The 23,989-nt window shown below is 37.6% G+C and overlaps 1 protein-coding gene across 1 annotated transcript in view; it reads right to left on the reverse strand.

Moving 5' to 3' along the window:
* Positions 1 to 23,602, reverse strand: part of UGGT2 (UDP-glucose glycoprotein glucosyltransferase 2) — an 88,319-nt gene extending 64,717 nt beyond the window's left edge. Inside the window, exons 1-8 of the mRNA XM_056328582.1 lie at positions 23,363 to 23,602; positions 21,760 to 21,842; positions 13,680 to 13,810; positions 12,464 to 12,576; positions 8,086 to 8,260; positions 6,057 to 6,153; positions 4,943 to 5,018; positions 2,250 to 2,350 (exon numbers count right to left, since the gene is read on the reverse strand). Coding sequence (XP_056184557.1) covers positions 2,250 to 2,350; positions 4,943 to 5,018; positions 6,057 to 6,153; positions 8,086 to 8,260; positions 12,464 to 12,576; positions 13,680 to 13,810; positions 21,760 to 21,842; positions 23,363 to 23,511 — 925 coding nt within the window. The 5' untranslated portion in view covers positions 23,512 to 23,602. The remainder of the gene's footprint in view (positions 1 to 2,249; positions 2,351 to 4,942; positions 5,019 to 6,056; positions 6,154 to 8,085; positions 8,261 to 12,463; positions 12,577 to 13,679; positions 13,811 to 21,759; positions 21,843 to 23,362) is intronic.
* Positions 23,603 to 23,989: the final 387 nt, after the last annotated feature.

Genomic DNA, 23,989 nt, shown 5'->3' on the forward strand with positions numbered 1-23,989 from the left:
GTCAAAAAGATGGGCATTTAAAAGTTGGAAAAAACCAAATTCAGGCTTTCCTACAGAATTCTGCTCTGCCATCTTGAGCATACACATTGTACATGTAATTTCTAAGTTTACAAAAACATACTGAAGAAACCAGACAATTCATAATGCAGTATTATGCCGGTATCACAAGGGTCTCATGCTCAAACCCAGATACACACACCAACGTACAGACACCTGTAACTGCAGCAAAAAATAAGATCTTTCCAGCTCTAGAACTTCACAAGATTTTCAGAGAAGAGATATATTAAATTTAGAAGGCTATACTGAGCTTGTGAGGAGTACAATTTTCAAGAGTAGCAGCAATCTCACAGGAAGAAAAAAATGGAAACCCATGAAAGAAAGGCCAATATACTATCAAATTTCAGTTCCCCTGTGTGTAGCACAATTTTTAAAGGGATCTCGTTTTTCTCTCTATGCTTTTTCTCAGAATGAAGCAAATCTTCATATATCAAGACAATTTATAAATCACTTGACTACCCACTGGGAAAATAACAATGAAATTCAGTTAGCCTTCTATGGTGCGTAACTTGGGTATGAAAAATCTTGGTACATGAAACTGCGAAAAAACCATTTTTGGAATCAATATGGCAAGGCAGTAATACATGATATGCTTCAATGTACTTTGGATACAGTCTGCCTAACCACCTCAGGGCAATGATGATGCTTCCTCGTAATCTGCTAGATAAGACGCCTGAGCAAAAACTGAAGGCCTCAGGTTACCCAGTTTGAGGAAAGCTGATGCCACGTGTAGTAAAAACCGCTGGGCAGAAAGTCATAGAGTATCCTGCCTAGCAGAACTTTATAACGTGTTTCTGAAGCAATTAGGGGTTAAAAAAAAAAAAAGAAAAAAGGCTGAAGAAAAGTGACCACCACACATTCCTTGTTTAGCCTGATAAGGTACACCTTGGCTGGGAAAAAAGGCAAGTCTGAGAGGTGGAATGTTCATTTGGTGTGTCTTTATACTTTTTGTTAAAAGTATTAAGTGAACACTGTTTTCAAAAAAGAACGTTTCAGATCCCTTTCAACAGCTACATAAGCTGTGATCAGGTGAATAAATACCCAATTGCTTATGTTACTACAGATAGTGATGCCTTACCTGCTGTGCACTGAGGACATACACTTAAAGTCCTTCATAAACTGTTAATCTTTTCCATTTTATGCTGAACAGCTGAAGTACAAATATTCAAATCCCAGCAAAGCAAACCTTGGTTACCTCTGGTCAGGGACTGTCACTGACAGAGCTCCCCTTGCAGCACCCTAATACAGCTGAGAGCAGTGTAGGGCATCTTGGGGAAAAGATAATCCTGAGCATAAAGCAGATCTTAAAGTATGCTTTGAAAGCTAACAAAGCACTAGAGATCAAGAGGCTGTTCACACAGATAAAGCAATGACTTAAAGGGAATACCACATTGGTACTCTCTGCACCATTTTTCACTATGAATAGTAAACCTAATTAGTTATCTAAAACATAGAGGCTGTTGAAAGGCAACTCTTGAATGGTGTTTAGAGTCATTTATAAATAGAAGTATACCCTATAGCTGGACTATTTTGGTTAAATTTAGTTAATATTTTACTTGGAAGCTAATTAAAGGAAATCAGAAGTAGCTGAGCCATTAACTCAGCCACTATAATTAGTCATTAAGAATGAACTAGAGAAAGTACCCAGTAATGTCAGGAGTAGGAGTATCAAAACGACTGTACCATACAAAGAAGGGGCTGAAGACCCACTGCCTGAAGAGGCTCTGAATGTACTTATCACAAGCCAGTACCAGTCTCCCTGGCACTGAACAAACACCATCCTAATACTTAATTACTTTCAACACTGTATGAACTGGTTGCTTGGGGAGCAGCACCAATTTCATTTTTTATTTATACAGCCAGGACATCACAGAAAAGACTACCACTAGAGACCTTTTACTGGCTTTTGAAGGTAGACACTAAAGGGATCAAAGCTTTACAGCTGCTTCTGTCTTTAAAATCAGTAAAGGTAGTAATGATTCTCCATCTTATCAAATTACTTCAATGCTCCTTTAATTCTAGCATATAATGCTAGACAAGATATCAACACATTGTTTTTAAATACTTCATAAAATACTGTGTTTTAATGAAACCATATTTCTCTTTAAAAAAAGCTTTTATCATAATGTTGATACATCAACATAAAGAAATTAACAGAGTACTATGTTAATTCAGAAAAAAGCAATACATACCCTGTAGCTCCCAAACCTTCAGTGGTTCCATGTTGTTAGTAGTTTCAATTAGATGTTTTTTAAACTCTTTTAGATTATTTTTCAAATCAGGATGCATCTGTCTACAATAAAACATTATTTTTAAAAGGCAAAAATCAACGTCATCCATGAACAACTACTTTTATCCACAGTATTGCTCACAGCTAGTATGGTATCTTTGGGGTAACAAGCAAGAATTAAAATTCTAATTCATTCTTAAAACAAAAATGAGGATTTAGGGTGAGAAGAGGTGATTTCTGAGGACTAGAAATCAGTTAATTACAAGAAAGAGTTCAATTGTTTTGCAGTGATCTGTCTCAAACCCTGTAACAAATTCTGATGGAATCAATGAACTCAAAGATTACATAGTATTAACACACAATACAGGATACTGTATAGTTATTTTATTATAGCATAATGGATACATGATTGTATCCTAACTTTACTACAACAAACTCTGTGCACAGTTACAGTTAATCTGTATTACCCACAAAAGATGTAGGCAAGACAATGTTGAGCACATCTTTTATAAATTAACATCACTGACAAAAGCAAGCTACTAAGCACACAAATCACTAGTCAGACCTGAAGATCATGATGCCCAAAAGCTTAGCTACATTTTGGGTTTTTTTTAAACACAATTGGGCAAAGAAGTCTTGAGGGCAAAGACTCCAGCCTGCTACAAGACACCCTCAGACACCAAATAATCTCCATTAGTTTTCTAAAGATTCTTCTACTAGAAGTATTGAGCAAGCAGCAAACAGCAGCTAAAAAACAGGCACGCAAAGCAGTAAGACTAAGTTCTGTAATGTTTCACATTTTATTTTAGATATTAGTAAGTTTCACAAGGAATCCCTCCCTCCTAATGTTTTAGCTGTTGGATATTAGCAGTTGTTCTTCACAGAAAAAGAAAAACATCACTGATGAAGACTGTTGTTCTGAAATTAAAATGTAGTCTAGGTTCCTCAAAGAAAGCATACTCAGCTGAAAAGGGAAGCAAAAATAGAAGATTCCTTAATTTTCTTCTTCATAACACACACAGAAATAACATCGTACTCCTAGAAATCTGCCTATGAAATAGCAAACTCGTAACTTGTTTTGAGCTCTTTAATTACTGTTTTTACTGTGGCCTTTGCAAGTTTATCTTGATGATTAGGGTTTTTTTTCTGTTCAGATCTTCAATTCCTCTGTGAATGGAAGACAACTGACAAATAAGATCTAGCCAGAAGCCACAGCCAAGATCTATTACTGATGTTTGGTCCTCTGTTTCTCATGTATGCTATGGTCAATGTAGGCACAAAATAAAACACACATGAAGCCAACTGAGAAAAGTTACCTTTCTCTGGGTATCCCACTCATGATGTGAGACTGAATTATGTTAATTCGCACTATCAAATAGTTATATTTCTAAGATTTTATGTCTTCTGCTTACATTCATAATTATTTCACAGCTGAGAAAAGTACAACCTTTGACATGGCTACAACTGAGGGACAATTTACAGATTACTGAAACATCTCTTTCATCTCCAATATGAAAAGAATAGAAAAGCAGGAGTCTAGAAACAATGTCAAAAATTCTGAATAATTATCTGACAGCTTCACAAACTGAAGCGCAACATCAAGAATCTAAGTATAGCTAAACCTAGAACAATCCAAGAAGAAAAAAAGCTCAAAGATATGACATAAGCATTTGATATTACCTGCTGTGGAATGCCTCTAAAACATAGGTGAAGCTACATGGAAGCCCACAGATCTGGTTGCACTTTATCTCAAAGTGTTGACGTTAAAAAGGCAGAAAGGGGATGAACACTCAGGAATTTAGACAGCATTAGTGGCTCTGAACTCCAAGAAGACTTACAGCTTGGTGAGAATATCTACAAACAAGTTTACTTTTTGCTTTAAATAATAAGAAAGAAAATTACACTAGAGAAGGTAAGACACTCTTGAGTCTCTTGTTGAAGAAAAAAGACCACCAAAATTTATGATTCACTGCATGGATCTGTGACAGGAAAAGGGAAGCACTTTTAATGACTGCAACCACAAAATGAATTCATCAATGGAGGACTGGAAGGGGCCCTTGGTAGGGTAGCATCCAATTTCATCTAATAGATTGCAACTTAAATATAAGAATTCCTGCTGGAATACAACACAACACAGATTCACCAACTTAATAAGCACATCTTCCTAGAAATATCACTCCTTAACTCTAAGAAATGAACGACTATTCATCTTAAAAACACCTTACGTAGACACAACAGACAGGTTTGGACTTGTTGTGCTACTACTTGCATGTTGAAAACCAACATTTTTATTCTAGTTATCTGAAAACAGAAGTAGCAGCAACAATTTACTGTAGATACAAACATGATAACATGGTGTTCTAAGTTTTTTTGACTGTTGCCCAGACAGAATTTTTGTACTAAAATAGTTTACTGTATACATTTCAAAAGAATTAGAGAACTAAAAGCAACAAACTGAAATGAACAGAACAAACAAGTGTTCCATCTTTATATTCACAAGACACACACAAAAAAATTAATCAGAATTTTTTCACATGTGGCAAATAAAGCAATTTCCAACATAACACTCACCAATTCTATAAAAAAGTCAAGCCTTGGTTTTTTTTCTGGAACCTGAACCAAAAATAAGTTTAATTATAATTTATATCAACTCACTTTAACTTTCCAAAGAGAAATCCTTGGACATCACTTTCTTCCTCATCATCTTCCTCTTCTTTTGTCTCATTTGCGCCTGAACACATAGCACATGAAGACACTATATATTAGGAAAGTTACTGATATATTATGTTCTTATGAATTTTAAAACCATTAACAGAAACATACAATAAGAAAATTGTAATTTTCAGATGTAATTTCAATTAGATTTACACTTATTAGTTCATATTTTGGCATCAAGATGAATCACTTTACAGAATTTAGTAACATTCAGATTAATTTTAAATACAATTCAACCAATCGTCACATTTTTTATATAAAAGAAATTGAGATGGTTAAGTAGTTTACTTCCCAAAATAGCCATTTCTCAGACGGATTAAGTGGTAAGTGTAAATTTTATCAGTCAACTACTAAAAAATTTATGTTTGAAAAGCATGATGGCTTTAAAGTATTGGAATCTCCAGCTAGCATTTGATGTGAGTCAGATATTAGTTTCTTTCCCTTAAAAAAATTAAACTATTTTCAATGCAACCCAAAGGGTATTAACTCTCTTTGGCAAGACTAAGGTTTAACTTTCTTTCTTTGTGTTCTACATGTCCATGCAAAGTAATTTCTCTGTGTCAGAATGCTATAGCTATGACCTGCTATAGTAAATGTCTCATTTCAACATGTAGTAACATACACTGGTACCAAATTCTATGATATAGCACATCCTTCCTACAAAAAATTGGAAGTACTTCCACATAAATTCAGAAAAAAACACTCACCCCTGAAACACTAATGTGTAGATACTGTAGTGATTAACACATTAGGGACGCCAACAAACAAAGTAATTAAAGAACAAAGGTTAAACAATCTTACACTTAAAGGTTACATTTTGAAAAGCCACAGAAAACAACAATTAGAGGTTAGGTAATGAACTATATCCTAAGCACAGCTGTTTACAAATGCTAGCATATATTTTGATGTTTTAGTTCCTATGCTTGAGACTTCCTTCTGTAAAAAGAGTCAGTAGTGTTTTGAAGGTTATGATTAATTTCTATAACCGGATTATAATATATTTCAGTATTATCTCCAACAAGATATCAACAATAAATTAAAAAAACCCACATACCTTTAACCTGTGTGTCATCTACTGCTTTATATTCTGTGCTCTTTATTGCAAGTTCTACACCATATCCAGATAAATACATTTTTCTGGAACTTGGTTTCTGTTTGATGATATTATTTTAACAGAAAAAAAACCACCTTAATAAACTGTATTAGGAGATTAACAATATATAATACTGTAACTTCAAAATGTTATAGTAGTAATAACTTAAATTCATCTTTCAATTTATGATTCAAAGTACAAAATGCTACATCAAACAAATTAAGTCATGTAACACATTGACAGTCCATTGAGAAGGTGCGTAGCAAATTAAGGACTCCTTTATCTCCCGCAGACCACAGAAACACTGTGTCAAAGTCATAGTCCCTTCACATAGTATTAGAAGGACTAAAATAGGCAGAGCTGGTAGTACCCTATGTAATTATTTATGTCTTAGAATTCACATTTTAAAAACTGTTATCAGTTTCTTTAATTTTGCCAAACTTTGGAGGAAGTTTTCTGTTTCTGCATCAGGCTGATTCTTTTAAAAGGTTTTGATGAAAGAGTTAATCACTTTCTGCAAAGAGGATTAAGAAAATATATTAAAGTATCACTGCTAAAACCAGGTTGCCACTTACTAAAAACATACAATAAGTATTTCTAATTTTGCAGTGGAAGTTTGACATGCAGTATTGTAATCACTCAGAGAACACATTTCTGAAAACATACCCTAATCTGCCAAAAAACTATGAAAATCCCCTTTCCAAAATGCAATTCTCACATGCAGAGCAGGAACTTTTTTTAAAGTCTTTCAGCTTTAGCTTGCAATTCCTATGGATCATTCTGTATTGAGAATCCTCCAAGTCCACAGCTGAAAACCTAGCAGGGCTGGGGACTTTCTCTAAGCAAATCTCAATGCACAGAGCACTGCAATCTCTAAGCAGTCTCAGTGATATTGGCACAAAAAATGGAAGCAGAAAGATTGTACCTCTTCTGCTCGAAATGCTCCCTCTTCTGGCATTTAATATAAACAAGAAGGGAGAATCTCTCAGTGGGAAGCAAAGACTAAAAATGGGGGTTGTAAAGAAGGAGGAAAAGGGATGAGCAGTCTGAAGAGAGAAAAAGTGCAGGAAAGAAGACAACACGCACGCATTTGGGGGAGGGCACCATGGTGCATAAGCTGGTCAGAGCAAGGAGACTGTAGGTATTTAACTGAAATAAAAGTGCATAAAAATGTAACGTTCAGTAAAACTATACCCCACCCCACTTAATATTTAAGGCTGGTTTCTTCAAATTCTCTGTTTCATTACTGTGAGCAAACAACTCAAAGTCATCCACAAACTATGGATCTCATCTTCCTGAAATGCCTGGTCTACATAAATCACAGCAACCTCTCACTCTATCAGATTATTCTTGTATTAGCCACACTACTGAAGAGCTATACCTTGAATACAAATTACAAAAACCTTCCAATAACTGGGGACAATATAGTTCCATGTACTCGTTTTGTTTCAGGGAGAAGAGTAAGTTAAGAAAAGCATTAAGAATCACTATGTTTAAAATACTGACACTGTGGGATGCAAACATGAAAAAACTAGTTAGTAAAGTTGACTGTGACAGTCCATGCTATCGTACTGCAACGAACATATGAGATTATACTGATAATATATAAAATCATAATTATTTTCCAACTTTATTTCCTATTCTCTTTCCTTTATTCTCATTCTTGTTCCTAATATGTTCAGTCTGCTCTACCAAGATTCACCAACATACAAAAACTAGACATATAACCAAAAAAGGATATCTCAAGATCAATCAGTGATGCAAACAGTGCTTGCATGCAGGATTAGATAATATTATCATACTTTCCCAGCTTCAAAGTCTGTATTAGGTGAATCACTTCACCTAGAAAGTTTTAAAATTAGAATACATACTGCATATGATTTAGGCAAATGCAAAAATAAATGTAGAAAATGCGTTTGGTCAAAAAGAAAGCAAAATAATTACAGAACACTAACAGTTTACTGAACCAATGTTAATTTGAATTGCATACCTGAACATAATGACGGAGAACATAAACAATTTCTTCCTTTTGCGCCTTCTCAGATAAAATCTTGTGAAATTTGACAAAGTCTTTCGTACCCATTTCTGCATAAAGAACGACCACTGGGCCATCCTCTTTGAGAGTTGGGAATTTATGATCTCCCTTAAAAAGATATGGCCTGGGTCTGGTTTTAAAAACAAATAATTGCGATAAATATGAAAAAAACAGTAAGGGTTTATATGCTAAAAGTATACAATCCATGTTAAAATCATCACAAAATAATCATGATTGCTCATAAATGAACTTAGAACACCAAATTTACAAATTAAAATATACAATTGAAAAATCAGCATCAAGTATAAATAATTTTAATATATTTTATAAAATCACAACACAAAAGCAAATGAAAAGCATAGTACTTTGAGATTTTGTGCAACAATCAGTTACAGCTTGAAGCTTTGAATTTAAATGATGCATTAAACCTATTGGAGATGCAGAGCAATCAGTGAGTAACAGAGTAGCAGAGGGATATTCAGTGACTTGAGAGAGCTGCTAAACACACATGGAAACTAACTGGGGTTATGGTTCTTAAACAACATCAAGCTCTGTTAATTTAGCTAATTTTGCAAATTTTGACTGCCTACCTATCCTCACCATTGCAAGCCACGACTAGAAGAGTTACGCTTTCTATACCTGCAATGATTTCTTAGATGACTGCAAACATTTTTTGAATAAAACCTGGCAAAGATGGAAAAGTAACAGAGGATATGATTATATACTCAAGGTGCTAATTATTGAGTACACTTCTTTTTCAAAGTTGCCTTTGCACTGTAAACAGTGCAGTAGACCAGTAAACTCCCTCCAGACCTCTCTAATCCAACATGCACTACAGAAATGTGTGTAGCAGATGCTCACTGAAAAGTCATACTAGAAAGGTGTGAGCAGAACTCCACATGCCACAGTTTCTGTGATGCAAAGTTTAGGAATATCTTCAATATAAAATCACTGAATAAATTACCCTGCAAAGGACCTTTGGAGGTCACCTGTTCCAAACCCTCACTCAAAGCAGGCCCAGTTTGCATCAGGCTACTCAGGGCCTTACCATCAACATTCCATGTAAGCTTGGTAGGTATGTAATCAAAGACCACATCTGTAAGGCACAGATAAAAGGAGGGGCCTGGTTTGAGAATTAACTTGGGTGCATGCAGCCAAGTGTCACAAGTATCGGGCAAGCTTTCCCACTGTCATCACAAGACAAGACAGACAAAGTAGGTGCCATCAGGGACTCTGAAACAACTCTTGAATGAATAAGCTCTGCTCAAGAACAGATCCAGATTTGCCCCAATGAAAGCACACATATAGCACGTGCCTTGCTCTACTTCCTTCTCATATCCAGAGGGACAAGAACTGCCACAGCCATTTATAGACAGCTGAAAACCTAAACCAAGGGGCTTATCTTTTCTCAACTGTTCACCTATGTATAGCGGAAGAACGACTCCTGTTCTCACAAGGTGGGTACCAAGTGCCACCATGACTTTCTTGAACACTGACAGTCTCAAAGGACACATTTTATACTGTAACGAACACACTTCACTAAAAAATTAAGTGCTGCAGTAAAGTAACACTGCATAGAGCTAGCATAATGACTTCAGAGAGTTAGAACGTTCAGCCCTTGTAAATCCAAGATAAGCCTCCATTCTCTGTTTTTCTTCAACACTGAAGAGTAGTGAGAAGGAATTTATTCTCTTGCTCTTAGAGCTGAAAGCTAATTAATTTCCTGCCGTAAGAGATTCTCATGAGAAGGCTGCCTGAAAGGGAAGGAACATCAGTTGGGCAGACAAAAAAAACCCTCAAAGCACAACAACAACAACAAGGATGTGGTATTCAGCACTCACTAACCAGTTACTAGTGTAATACAGGCAACTATATGCTTGCCTAGATAGTTGCCAAGATGGGATGCTGAAAAAATGTGATGGACAGAAGACGTGTACTGACAACCCTTCAAAGGTACTGACTGTTTTGAGCAAAACATGACTCCCATCAATACTTCTGCTCTTGGCAGCAACAGCCCCAGAAGTCTTAGCACTGTGTTTTGCATAATTAGCAAGATAAGCAATCCCAGCCATGTAACTACTGAAGATCTTCCTTTGACACATCCACAATCCTTGAGCAGCCCACAGCACCTCCACACAAAATACTTCCAATTACAGCTATGCAGTCCATTGCAACATGGCTGAAAGTGTGCAAATCACAGTAGCTGCTGCATAAAGGACTGGATGAAGAAAAACCTGGATCTTGACACGCAGACTGTTTCGTCTCTCCTGAGTCCAAAGTGCCTGAGACTTCCTGGATCTCTGGTTGAGCTGATGGATCTGCACAAAATAATACTGCAGACTTCTTTCTCTTCCAGTGAGATCTGGAACTATCATCCCCCAACACAGAACATTTCTAGTGTCCTCATCCAATATGGGGAACTTTATGACACGACTGAAAGCCCACCTTAAGTTGGCCTGGCTTGTGGAAGAGTCATGCCAAGACAGAAAACAGAAAAATAAAATGAAACACAAAGGAAAATAGTTTGAAATAAAAATGGAATCAATAAAACAAAACTAAGTCTTTTCATAAAAGCCACAAGGAAAAAGAATGACTGGTTGAGAGGAATCAACAGTGAGAAGGTATACTGTCCCATGTATCATTTGTTCACCAGACAGAAAAGGAAGAACAGAAGCACAGCCCTATCTACCTCACCTAGGCTAAACATCTCCAGCACAATGAAAAGCATCCATTACCCACAGTACAACTGGAAATAACAGTGGAAACAATTACCTGAAGGTGAATACGTTTTTTCTCAAAGTCTAGCTCTAGGAACTCTAAATATTTAGAGCGACACAACTGCTTTTGGAGTGGGGAAAAGGAGAGGAAATTTATCAAGATTTTTTCCCTGCAGCTCTGAAGGTTGTAGTATGACTGGTGCACATAAAACTAACCAAAACACAAGAACAACTCAATAGAAATAACTTCAGTTTTGTTTTGAGTTCTTAAAGTTAATGATTTCTAGCAAGTCTAACTCCTTCAGTTCTGAATACTTCAGGATTCTATCGATCTTCCAGAATCTTGTAAATTTGGGGATAGCATCTCCAGAAAGGAGAATGTCCTGAATCCAGTTAGCTGCTTTAGAAGAGTATATTCAGACTTTGTGGTATGTTAGAGTCCCATGATGCCTTAATATATGACCAGAAGAATTCAACGTCATTTTAAAAGCCAAAATATGGTACAAATAATTTATGTAATACAGTAAGAGAGATTTGCTAGACTGACTGTAATAGTTAAAAAAGGGATATTGCAAACTACACAGTGAAGTTTTTGCAAAAGCCTTGGCTATTAAATAAGTAAAAGACAACAATTTAGTACACTGTAATTGCATCAATGGACTTCGAAAATACCACAAATCATATATTCAGAGCACAAAATTGTTTTCAGAAGCAACCATCCCCAAAGAGAGAAATTTCTAAGTTTTCAGTGTTGGCTTTTTTTCCCCAATTTATATTTGCTAGAACGCAAAATCCAAGAAACATGCACTACTAAATCTTTCAGCTTTATGTATCTCCATGAACTGTTGAAGATATGGACACTGATGTATATTATGGTGACCTTGACCATTACAGGAAAAAAACAAATAGATGTTAGATACGGGTCTTGAAAAAATACAAATTAATTTTTTTTTATAGAGATTAAGCATTTTGCTTTCATTATTTTGTTATTATTATTTTGATAGGTTTTCATATTTTACTTCACAGCCCAAAATTATTCTGGACTGATGCCAGTTTCCACAGGACAAAGTCTGCAGAAAAACTTGATAGGTGCAAAGTCTAGCACAAGGTGAGGAAAGGTTACATCAGCTGAGGTAAGACTCTTCTTCCACTCCTGTGCCAAGCCCTCACAATCCAGAAAACCTCAAATGCAGTGGCACTGACTGTATGGAAAGATCTGTCAGCAGCAGTACTGTCTCAGATGCATTAAATGGTAGGTTTGTATAGGAAGTACACTGTAACTTAAACTTGACTATCCTATACCAAAAAAAAAAAGGGAAGAAATACAAAATTATCCATATGGTTAGAGGAGCAAAGCTCTATGATTTTGTTTTAAAAGCCTACTTTGATTTACAATTGAGCGTTCAAAGTATTTCAAAACCAAAAGTAACTCTTTTAAAATAACATACCCTGTCAATGGGTATGTCTTTAAATATCCAGTAAACATGAATTGATGGGCTTGGCATTATCAAGTTAAGCAGAACAAAAAATTTCAAAATACTGCAAGTATATACGCAATAACGTATTTTCCTCTTTAGTAATCTACTTTTCCTTTTAAAACAGATCATTACATTTACCTCTTAGTAGCCTTCTTCAGCAGCTTTTTTATTTCATTAGTCTTACAGGTGTGCTTCTCATGGATAACCACAAATGCACTGCAGCCTTCTGGTGGAGGTTCATCAGCTGCAATCTAATATTTCAACAATTATACTCAACCAGAATGCTTTGATTGCACTTCAACTTAAACTCACATCCCTTTGATTAAAATAACTCAACAGCTGCCACTGAGTTGTGTTTCTAATTAAGCCCATTCAAAACTGGGTACATGTGAAAAAAGTAATGGAAAATACTAGAAGATTAAGACCATATAGCCTTTGTGAAATATAGTCTATCAAATGCAGTCATACCCCAGAAAATGCAAGTCCATTTATGTTCTGTAAAGACAGGGCTGAGAAATCTCCTCTTCAAGCTGAAATCACAGCCTGTACTCTGAGATATTTTTAATTTTAGTTGCTATCAGCAATCATATTAATGTACAAAGATTTGACTGCTAACCAATACATCGCAAAAAATTAACGTCAATTTTTGGTTCTCTCCCCAACCCTTTTTTTTGAACTCTATATTCAGCTATTCTCATAATCATATGACTGCATATCAATGGTTCGGTATTCACAAGCTGAAAGATAAAAATTAAAAGATGAAGAGTCTGAGATAATGATATTCCTCCAGAGAACACTTACAAAAAAACCCTAACTTTATTACAGATTATTACCTTTCAGATACATGGATTTGTCACTTTATCTTGAAGGTGGCATTGCTAAAAAGAGTAGCAGTTTTAGGCTAGAAGCACAGTGAATTTACATCCTCCCACTTTTTCATTAACAAAGCAGGTATTTGACTATTCTATTTTTCACCTTTTCAAATTCTAAAATAATGAAAGAGATGAGAAGTCCACTAAATAATAAATACAAATGACTTCACGCTACAGGAAATTTCCTACTTTGGGAATGTCTGCATTTAAAGCAATGCAAAAAACTCCCACAACCCGAGTTTTGCAAATGAACAATTCCAAAAATTCTATGCTGAAAATAATGCTATCCATACAATTAAACATGAATATTTGTTCCTACTAATATAACCAGCTTATAAAGCATCACCTTTATAAATGGATCATGTTTGAGTCCAAATAATGTCAGCATGCATTTTACTGAACTCTAATAACAAACATTCTTTACTCTGCAGCCAAGATACCATATCAAATCATATACCAAATATATCAGATAATACAGTCACCTGCTGAAACATCTGAACAGTTGGAGAATATGCCCGTATGGAAAGTGCAAACTTCAACAGATTGATTTGCAAATTGGATAAAAATTGCCCTGCTTTCTTCAAGATTAAATTGTAGTAGGAATGCTCTGAATCTGTTGGGGAAAAAAAACAAGAAAAAAAAAAGACAAACTTTTAGTATTTAGCCATAAATGATGTGGCATATCTACCTGTGCTACATAATAAGGAAGTATTATATTAGTGCTGCTTGGCAGTTCTAAAGTCTTGAATGTTGTCCACTGTTGATTGTTTCCTTTACTATGAATTCTAAAGGCCTGATGCAAAAGTGAGCACAATAGCACTAGTTAACACCCAAATAATTTTCAGCAATATAAAAATCTACTCAAGACAATAATGTCTCTCTGCAGACCCATATGGAAAGTCTTGAATAGAGCTTGTTCATTTATTTTTATTTGTCAAGCTTATGTAAGCCTTTTAGTGCATATTTTGAAGGTTGGTTACTTTCAACCAGCATTATTTTACAAATTATTTCCTCACATTTAGTCTTAGAACACTCTTAACCATGCAACTTACATAAATAAAAATCTTTTAAAGGTGACATACTTTGAGCTACTCTCACATATCCTGTTTCTTCCTTAAAAATACATGATAAGCATGAGTGTGAGAATGGATGCAATGTGTGAAGTGGCTTCCACCCTCCCTTCATATCTCTCCTCAAGGCCAAAATTAGGACTCCAAGTAAGAAGAAAGGTGGATGGTGTCTGGGAATGACGGAAGTGACAATAAAAAAACATTGCTTGGAAAGAATTAAACTTCATTTCTTCTTCTAGAGGCATATTCAAATGAACATTCTCATGTCGTCCTTGGATTGTGAAGCAAAGAAGCCTAATTAGAAAAGGTTGTAATAATATGAAGCTGTGAAAAAGACCTGTATCTGTTTAAGAATGCTCACCAAAAATCAGATTGTATACATCATACTATATAATATTCTTGAACACAAACTAGGGTCGGAGAACCAAAGCTGTGACCATACCAAGCACTGTGCACCATCCCTGTTCCAGAGATTACTCTTCCACAGGAGGAACAGCTGAACCCATGTGAAGCAGTGCCGAACTGCCAATTTATGTCTGTTCCTGCCCTGCCCCCCACCCCCAAACCCAAACAACCAAATCTATGTAATCAGCATGTGTTTTACTTACATTGATAGATACTACCTGGAAACTGCAGTAATTCAAGATCTTTTTCATATTTGCAGCAAAGGGAAAAGAAGTTGCAGGGAGGAGCCATTCTAGCTGTCCACAGTTTGATATCTGTGTTCTTATGTCAACACCTAATTTTAAAGGTGCTCTTGCTGTGGAAGTAGAACAATCGTCCCAGTAGAAAACCCCTTTAGGGGTCCAAAGTGGCACCCAATTTTTAACACAGCGTGAAAATCATCTCACATGGCTTAACCTGCCAGATTTTACCTGCCCCAGCTGCAGTAGATTTCAGCAGTACTGATCTCAAATGAGTACATCAATCAAAATGCCATTCCCTCACCATGGCCTGGGTTCCAGCAAAACATTAGACCACATACAACAGCCCTGCCATAGATTTGGAAATACCCATTAACTGCTCCCAGCAGTTCTGTATACAATTTTTATAACTGAGCACTTCCTGTCCTTTCACTTTCCTCTTTAGAACCCCAACCTCCTTTTGTTCTTAAAGCCTCTAGGATCTCCTTCCTGCCTTTTCCTCCTTCTTAAAACTCATTATTTAGAAAGGTTGAGTTTGCTGTAATTCACTAGAAAAAAAAAATTAATATTACAAAAGGGTATGATCTGCATTTCCAGAAAGCTGCCTTCCCATAAATTCTCTATGATCATCACAGTCTAACATTAAATTCAATGGACAGAAAACCTTCATCTGTGTTTTCTAAACCTACACACAGCCCTAGTAGAACCCAAATGAGATAAATTTGGCTTCATGCACTCCAAGCAGTGAATGTAAAAATCTGGAAGTGACAAATACTTCCAGACTGAAACATCTTTCCAGTAACTATACTTCCAAATTTTCTTCAAATTATCTCCACAACAATAAAAATTCAATCTGAAACTTCTGCCTTTCCACTCAGCCCCAAATAACATCCCACTGGATACAACAAAGAGTTATTAAATATACAATTGTAAAGGTACTGCCTCAATAAAATATTTTTACCACAAGTCTGTAAGTTCTTTGGTTTACGAATTCCAGCTGTGCTTTCAGTGCCATATATAAAACAACTGACATTTTTGCTCTGGAAGATGATTAAGACAATTATGATTTTAATGAGTTAAAAAAAAGATAATTTGTCATGTACCTTCAGAAATGATTGCATTACATATTGACAAGGTTACATTTATCAAATCATACATCCATTCCTACGGCTTCAACTGACATTAATGCTGCTGGCTTTTTTCAGAGTACAATCGTACTTTAAACTTCAGCAAGATAAATTAATTCACATCAAATGCTACATGATCCACCTAGTGCAAAACCTTTTTTTAAGTTTATTACACACAAAACTATGGCTTCAGTTTCACAAATTTATTTTCATATAGTCTTTGTTCCTTGAAACTTAGTAACTACTTGCTCTCCAGGCACATTTTAACATTGCACTCTATGCCAAAGAGTAGAAGTCGTAATAAATTTCTTAGGATGTTACAGGGAACCATGGAGAAACAGATGCTTCTGGTCATAAAATGCTGCATGATAGCATTATTACCACTAAAATCATTAACAAAGTTGATTTAAAAATAAATAAATGAGACATTAATAGAATACAGCTCTAGACTGCAGACATGCGAACACATGTGTATGAACAACATTTCTGTAAAATCCACCCTAGCCAAGAGAGATATAGCCTAGCAGCCAACAAAATCTGAAAACCTATTTAGCTCCCTCTAAAGATGCCTAAATTTGTCAGTTGAATAGTGCTCTCAAGTCCTGTAGCTAAATTGATTAGATTGACTACAACAAGAACTGAACAGCTAGCTAAGCAGACTCCTATTTAAACATCGACATTTACTATCAGCAACCCACAGCGGTATCTCGAATCAGTTAGATTGAAAGCAGATGATCAGGACAGTCACAAAAGGAAAGTAAGGTCTGCATCACAGCTCCTCCGATCCCCCACAGATGCAGCAAAAAATTAATCTGAATATATGCTGGTGGCCCACAGGAGAATTCAAAGTACTGAGGCATGGGAGGTAGGGAGATTAAACATAACGAACATAATTGGTCACAACACCACAGGATGCTGGGATCATTATTTTTAGGGAATGGGAGTATGGGGATTGTTCCAACTGCATAGATGCATATATCTTTTCTATAGATCAGCCAGGGAATTAGAAAGCCCAGGTAACAGCAGTTCAAGCAATCACTGGCCAGGCAAATCCCTATAACATTCAAGCAAGATGCCAGTAGAGAAAGAATACCTTTTTATTGCATTATTACAGAAGTGCCATGCTTGGCAGACTGATTCCTCTTAAATCTTCAAGGTTGATATGTACGTAAAAAATATTTAATTTAGTTGTGAATAACTCTCCTAGACTGTGAATCTAGTCTTCTAGATCACAAAAGGTAATTTACATGATTGGTCTTTATATGTATGTTTGTGTGTTTGTTTTTTTAGTGGGTTTTTTGTTTTTTTTTTGGGGGGGGGTTAAATACATATTTAAGAGGCTGCTGAAAATTCAGTACATAAACTGAACCACTTGGGAACACAGTAAACACTCAAGCTATAATTAATCGGCAGGGAACTGGCTACTCACCTTCACTTTGTGTTTCTAAATTAACCTTTTGGGATACAAAAGCTGCAGCAAGTTTAAAATGTAATCTTCAGTGTTTTGTAACTGTTCTGGTCTTAATATGAATTTTTTGCAGCTTTGATTTCTTTATAACATACATGCAGCCCAAAACACCATCATCTACATTTCCAAAAGTTGCACAAGACAGGCAGCAAGCATGCTGCATATTAAATAGATGTACACAATGTTGTCTGTGCTACCTGAAGACCTCAATCTAATTTAATACACTGTATCGCATAATTAACTTTATGTTTTTTCATAGTGTATAACCTCAATAATGGCCAAGTTGATTTGAGTTCATATTAAAGAAAATGTTAGAACAAGCAAACATATTAACAGACTAAATGCTTTACCAAATTCCACATACATAGTTCCTACCAAATCCATTAAATTGCTACATATATCATAGGTACCCAGATAAACCCAAATTACTAGACCTAATTTGCTAAGGCTAAATATTTTATCTAAGTTAACAAATGCTGATTTGACTGTTCTAAATTTAAAATAATGTTTTGAGAACTGATAAGCAATGGATTGGAAAGCACCCAAGGAATGATTTAAAAAGAAAAAGCCACCATATTTGATTTAAGTTGCCTTTTAGCTTTAATATTTCATGACTCTTCTGAAATACTCGATATAGGTTGGGATACATGTCTATCATCCACTTCTCCTATAAACCCAGTTTTTCAGCTTCAAATCTAGAAATTCTTTTTATTTAAAAGCAATGCTTTTGTTTCCCAGTTATCCATCCTATCTAGGTATCATCCAGAGCAGAACTGAGAAGTCAGTCCCTGTAACCAATCCTTTTCAGGCGAGATACTTTAATTTGCTCAAGCAGTTACTGTTACTTCAGCCTCAATGCATCATGAACATCTCTCTATGTCAATGTGTCTTGACACACAACAGCTAAGATCAAACCTATTCCACACCATCTACAGAACCAACTTCCACCCAGCGGTATACTGTTACACACCTCCCAGTAACTACACCGCTCCACTGTTTCAGTATTCTTCACTCTAGCTGACCATTTTACTACAAGGTGCCTAATGCAGACTTCCCTACTGGAAGAGGCTTAACTATTGCTGGATACATATGATGCTCATAATATTTCTATTTCATACTTATCATGTTGAATTCAGTAAGATGCTCTAAGTTGGAAGAATCAATAGTGATGTAATTTGTCATTAAATAACCATTTTCTTTTCCTCTAAAACTGAGTCTATCCTTCTCATCCTGTTCATATTGCTTGTACAATACTACTACAACTATGAACTTGACTTTTAGGAGAACCGTCTGATGTCAGAACTTTGACACTTCCTGCATTATAAACACAGGAGTTTGTTTGCCAAAATGACAAACATACACATCAATTGCTTAATAGACTTAAAGGAATATCTTAGTACATTCTCAAGGTTCCCCACTACCAGTATCTAATACTTTATTGGCAAGACAGGCCATGCAAATCATACTACTGGTAATAAATTTATTCTCAATCACACAGATTTTATCCAGGTGAAATAGGTAAAGTATGTAGCTAACAGACGGTTTCAACAGACATCTGTGCCACTAATAATTAATAATACTAAAGCTTCAAATTCCTTGGAAAGTTGGTCCAAGTAAGCAGACAAGAAATGGCTGATGAAAGCACACTGACACATCAACCAATACATCAGTCCTGGCTCAAGGCAATACCAGCTGCACCTGAACCACTCACAGAAAAAATAACCAACCCAAAAAAGTCAAGTCAAAAGTCAAAAAACCAACCCAAAAGACTTCTGGAGGTCATCTAGTCCAAATTTTTACTTAGAGGAGATCTAATTTCAATGCTAGATTAGGTTTCTCAGGGCCTTGTTCCGCAGAGTTTTGAGTACCTCCAGGAAGGGAGATTCCACAGCCTCCTGGGGCAGCCTGTTCCAGTGTTTGCCCAAGCCCATGGCAGAAATGTTTTCCCTAGTATCTAACCAAAATATTCACATTTCAGCTTGTGCCCATTGCTTTTTTTCATATTACTGTGTACCTTCAGGAAGGGTCTGGTTCCATCTTCTCTATATCAGGAAGTTGAGACACGAGGTCTCCCCTTACTCCTCTGTTCCTCAGGTTGAATAAAACCCAGTTCTCTCAGCCTTTCCTCAGAAGTCTACTCCAGTTCTCCAGCCATTGTGGTGATCCTCTCCTAGACTTCCTCCAGTATATCTTGTCTGTCTGTCTTTTAACAGGGAGGCACAAACTGGGCCCAGTGCTCCAGAGGTAGTCTTACAAGTGCCACATACAGTGCAATAATCACGTTTCTTGACCTACTGGCTACACGTGCTGATGCAGCCCAGCATGTAGTTGGCCTTCTCAAGCAAAAAAAAAAAAAAAATTAATACAACTCCCTGTTGAGAAAAATCTTCAGATCTGTTCCTCAAAAAACACTTTCTACTCAGTCAGCGCCCAGGTCACACTGCTGCAGAATTTATTCCAGCCCACATGCAGGAAGGAGTCTGTAAAACACCTTTGCTGAACTTCCAGCCATTTCTGTTGGCCTAGCTTTCCAGCATGCCAAGGCCCCTCTAATGGCAGCCCTACCCTCCAGCTTCTCAATTTCTGTTCCCAGTTCTGTGTCATTGAAAACCTTGCAGAGGGTATACCTCATGCCACCATGCTGTGCCTTAAAAAGAAAGGCTTTAAACACCATGAGTCAACAGCACTTGCCTCAACAAATGCTACTAGCAGCCGACCACAGGTCAAATTCTGTACCTACTTCCATTTTGCACGTCCTCATACTCTTACATAGAATGGCTCCAAGCAACATACACCATTCAGGCCTACTGTTCTCAGTGATTCTCTCTTGCTTTGTTTATACTTCTGACCTCAGATCATCCCCAGTTTTGATCAGCTCACAGTAATTATTTTTTTTTACCTCTCCAGTTGATATCCCACAACTATAATTACAGTTCTTTGTACGTCTTCTGCTCCTACTATATCCTTTCTTAAGAAATGAAGAGGTAAATAGAGGGAGACAGTAAAGTAGAACATCATGCTTTACTTAACATAAAAGCAATTATAACAACACCGTTATAAAAGAAGCAGTTATAAACCCCCAGTTTTTTATAACAAAAAAACCAGTCATAAGCAGCAAAATGTTGTTTACCATGTGGGTCCCTGTGCCTTCCCTACTAATCTTTTAAGCCTATCAGCCACTTTGGGCATTGCTGAGCACTCAGGTAACATTCTCACTGACTTATCCACAGAGACACCAATCTCTTTTGAACTTGTGTTCAGTCAGTTATGATTGCTGATGTGTGTTGTTCCTGAAGTTCTCCCTCCCATCTACAGCATTTTTCACATAATAAGGATTCATTTCTGTCATCTCACTGCCATTTCCTGCATGATCTTTCTACGATTTATTAGCTTTTGACTATTAATGTAACATTCAATTTACCTGAAGTGTCTTCTAGTGTAAGGTCCTCACACCCATGCCTAAAGAGCTGTACCATTCTGAAGTGAAGAGCAAAATCAAACTGCCCTACCTTGTTTTGAAGCTTTTTTCACCTTGTTCATCTATTGACCTACCAAGGAAGTCTAATACCCACCAACCTGTTGTAAAGCCTGATAGATTTCCAAATTTTTAGATATAATGGTCATTCCTAGTAAACTGCTCTCCCAGGTATCTTCCGGGATGGCTCATTTACGCTTCGTTTGTTGGATTTTATGCTTTCTTCTCTCCAAACTTCTAACAACTTAGTAATCTTCTGTCTAAGCATGCAAAGCTTTTTTAATCCTGTATTGACAGTGATAAACATTTATTCTGAAACACCAGTATTGCTGCTAGAAAACAGTCACAGAGAAACTGAGAAAGGGAGGATAGAAGTATTAAACCTTTTTCGGTCATTCTTTTCATTTTTTACTTTAGCTAGCATTCTCTTTTTAGTTATTTGTGGGATTCTCTCCCCTACAAACGTCCATTTTACACAAAACATGAAGTCTGAATATCCTATAAGCTCTTGCTGAGCCATTAACAAGGCAGTGTTACATTTCTGTTCCATAATGTTAACAGATCGGTCCACCTCATCTTCCTTGCTTTTATAACTCCTCTACAGGTAGAGCTCTCAGGTGGAAATATGCTACAATTTTCTGAAAGAAAACCGCCTAGTAAGGAACAGTGGAAGAGTTAGGCTATACCTGATTGGAACTAGTTAATGTGTTAGCTTGATGTTTAAAAGTTAAATATGGTGCAAGTTAATGTATTAAAACTAGCACGCTGTTTAACTTACCTCCTTGTTTATAAACTGTTAATTCTCGTACAGTTTCCAAGAATTGCCAAAACTTCTCATTACCATCTTCTGCAATAAATTCACTGTTAAAAAACAAAAATGAATTGTCCATAGGTTTATTTAGTCCAAAAATGTACCACAGTTAAAATCTTCAGCTGTTTAAAATAACAAATAACTAGCAACAACCAAGTGTTAAGTATTCAATGATCATCTAACACCTCTGTAGCATAAAACACTGAACAGTGGTATATATTTGGTTAAAAGAAATTTTGAACAAAATACTACCAATCTGAACTTAACCATCAGAGCTGTAAAGCAAGCAGACTATTCTCTGATACAGAAATAAACACAAAATTCTACTTTTTCCACAACATGCTGTTATAAATAAAATCAGTTCAGCACACAAACCTTATTTAATAGTGACTAAATTTAATAATAAGAACCATACACTCAGACCTTCAAGATCATTGAGTCCAACTGGTAACCCAGCACTGCCAAACCCACCACAAAACCATGTCCCCCAAGTGCCACGTCTATGCATCTTTTAAATACCTCCCAGGATGGCGACTCAACCACTTCCACTGCCAGGTTACAGTTCTTAATTAAAGTACAAGCTTTTATTGATGACAGTATCTACAGCGCTATGCTGGGGAGGCTCCCAATCTCTAGATCACTTTCAAAGATGGGGTAATCCTTACAAAACATAAAGGTATGGTTTGCTTCCTTCCAAATACTATTATTTAATTTATCAGTAACGCTTTTTAAGTTCTGTGATTTTTCATAAAGGAAAATCAGTTGCTTTTCCCCCTCTTTACATCTGCCAGAAAGATCTACTTGCTAGCATGAGTGTACTGTTTTCTAATCTTTACTTTGGAAGATTGCCATTTATTTGATTACAGAAACTTGCAGTTCTCCCTTTCATGGGAGTTCTCCGAACAAGTAAGTTTAAAAACAAACCAAAAAAGATTTAAACCCAATCTGGCAGGGGAGCCACAAACATGTAACACTGGAAAACATTTTCACTTCCTATTTTGAAAATACAATTATAATTGACAGTACCTTTTTTTAAAAAAGACGTTTTACTACTATAGCTTCACATGTTCACAAATACCTTTACACATAATTATTTCACTTGAGTGAGAGTAAACCAATTGGGGTGAGATGAAGCAACACCGTTACTCAGCAGAACGTAGCGGTTGAGTAGATCGGCCCATCGCATCTCCTCAACCTAACCGGCAAGACGCCCGAGGAGGTTAAATACAAGCCGACTTAAATAGCAACTCAAAACCGCCAGCAGTATCCGTAACGCCTCACAAAGGGAGAACACAGCTAAGCTTTACACCAAAGGAGTACTTCAACACACGCTCTCAAAGAGGGAGAGAGCAAGGGGGCGCAGCCGCCCCCTCCCGCCAGCCCACCCTCCCCTCAGCCCGCGCAGCGGGGAGCGGGACTGGACGGGCCGCCCCCTCCTCGCGCCCCCTCAGCGCGGCGCCCCCGCCCCACGGGACCGCGCGGGGAGGCGCCGCCGCGGCTGCGCTGCGCTGCCCGGCCCGGCCCTCCCCGGCCCAGCGAGGCAGCGGTGGGAGGCGGCGGCTGCACGAACCTCGCCTCTAGCAGCAACGGGGTCGCCGGCCACTTCGCCGCCAGCCGGGCCGTCACGGCCTGGGAGGAGGCTGGAGCCTTGCCGCAGGGGCACGGCTGGGCACACAAGAGGACGAGGAGTAAGGCAGGCAGCGCCGGCCGGCTCGCCATGAGGAAGAGAGGGCGGCGAGGGCTGCTCACAGCTGCTGCCACCCTCCACGGCTCCCGCGGCCCGCTCCGCCTCGGCGTGCGCACTGCTGCCCCGCCCACACAGCCTCGGCCTTGCTCCTACTGGCTGTGCTGTGCCCTCGCTATAGCGCTATTGGCCAGGCCAGGAACCAATCAGGAGCTGACGCCAAATAAATAGCGGGGCTAGCCAGCCTCGCGGGGTGACACGCGGCGCTGGGGGCGGAGCACGGGCGGGAACGCCGAGTGGCTCGAGCCGCCGCGCAAGCGCGGGAGGGGCCGTACCTCCGGCCGCTGGGCTGTGCTCAGGCGCTTCCCGCCCTGCCCGCGGCCGTCTCCTGGCGCGGGGGCGTTTCCACTGGTTTCTGTAAATTTTTGGGTTGTTTTACAAGCGTGGGTTTTGTGTTGGCTCTCTTTAGGTTTCAGTTGCGGGGCTGTGCTGCTCTCCGAGCGGTGTGAGGCG

Source organism: Falco biarmicus, chromosome 2 (assembly GCF_023638135.1).
Source record: "Falco biarmicus isolate bFalBia1 chromosome 2, bFalBia1.pri, whole genome shotgun sequence".
Lineage (NCBI taxonomy): Eukaryota > Metazoa > Chordata > Aves > Falconiformes > Falconidae > Falco > Falco biarmicus.